Source organism: Eimeria mitis, genomic scaffold (assembly GCF_000499745.2).
Source record: "Eimeria mitis Houghton genomic scaffold, Emh_scaff132, whole genome shotgun sequence".
NCBI classification, from domain to species: Eukaryota; Apicomplexa; class Conoidasida; order Eucoccidiorida; family Eimeriidae; genus Eimeria; species Eimeria mitis.
Window position 1 is genome coordinate 25,037 of NW_013568752.1, and position 422 is coordinate 25,458.

Genomic DNA, 422 nt, shown 5'->3' on the forward strand with positions numbered 1-422 from the left:
TCTCCGCATAGGCGTCATAGAAGGCCACCTGCTGGGGGGAGACAGATGGTTTAGTTTTTTGTATTGCATGCAGCAGCTGCTGCTGATTGAGCTGCAGCGCAGCAGCAGCAGCAACAGCAGGGCCTCCTGCTGCTGCTGCTGCTGCAGCAGCAGCAGCAAAACTACCACCTAAACTATTACATAAACCATACAACTCAAACGCAGACAAACTATCCAGCTCATCCAGTGCTGCTCTAGCAACCACACTCCTGCTGCTGCTGCTGCTGCTGCTGCTGCTGCTGCTGCTGCTGCTGCAGCTGGTGCTGTTGCTGCTGGTGCTGGTGCTGCTACTGCTGCTGCTACTGCTGCTGCAGCTGCTGCTGCTGCTGCTGTTGCTGCTGCTGCTACTGCTGCTGCTGCTGCTGCTGCTGCTGCTGCTGCTG

General features: G+C 57.1%; 1 protein-coding gene across 1 annotated transcript in view; it reads right to left on the reverse strand.

The window, feature by feature from the left end:
• Positions 1 to 50: 50 nt before the first annotated feature.
• Positions 51 to 422, reverse strand: part of EMH_0093350 (ATPase, AAA family domain-containing protein, putative) — a gene marked incomplete at both ends in the record, with an annotated part of 5,958 nt that continues 5,586 nt past the window's right edge. Inside the window, 2 exons of the mRNA XM_013494884.1 lie at positions 51 to 91; positions 247 to 420. Coding sequence (XP_013350338.1) covers positions 51 to 91; positions 247 to 420 — 215 coding nt within the window. The remainder of the gene's footprint in view (positions 92 to 246; positions 421 to 422) is intronic.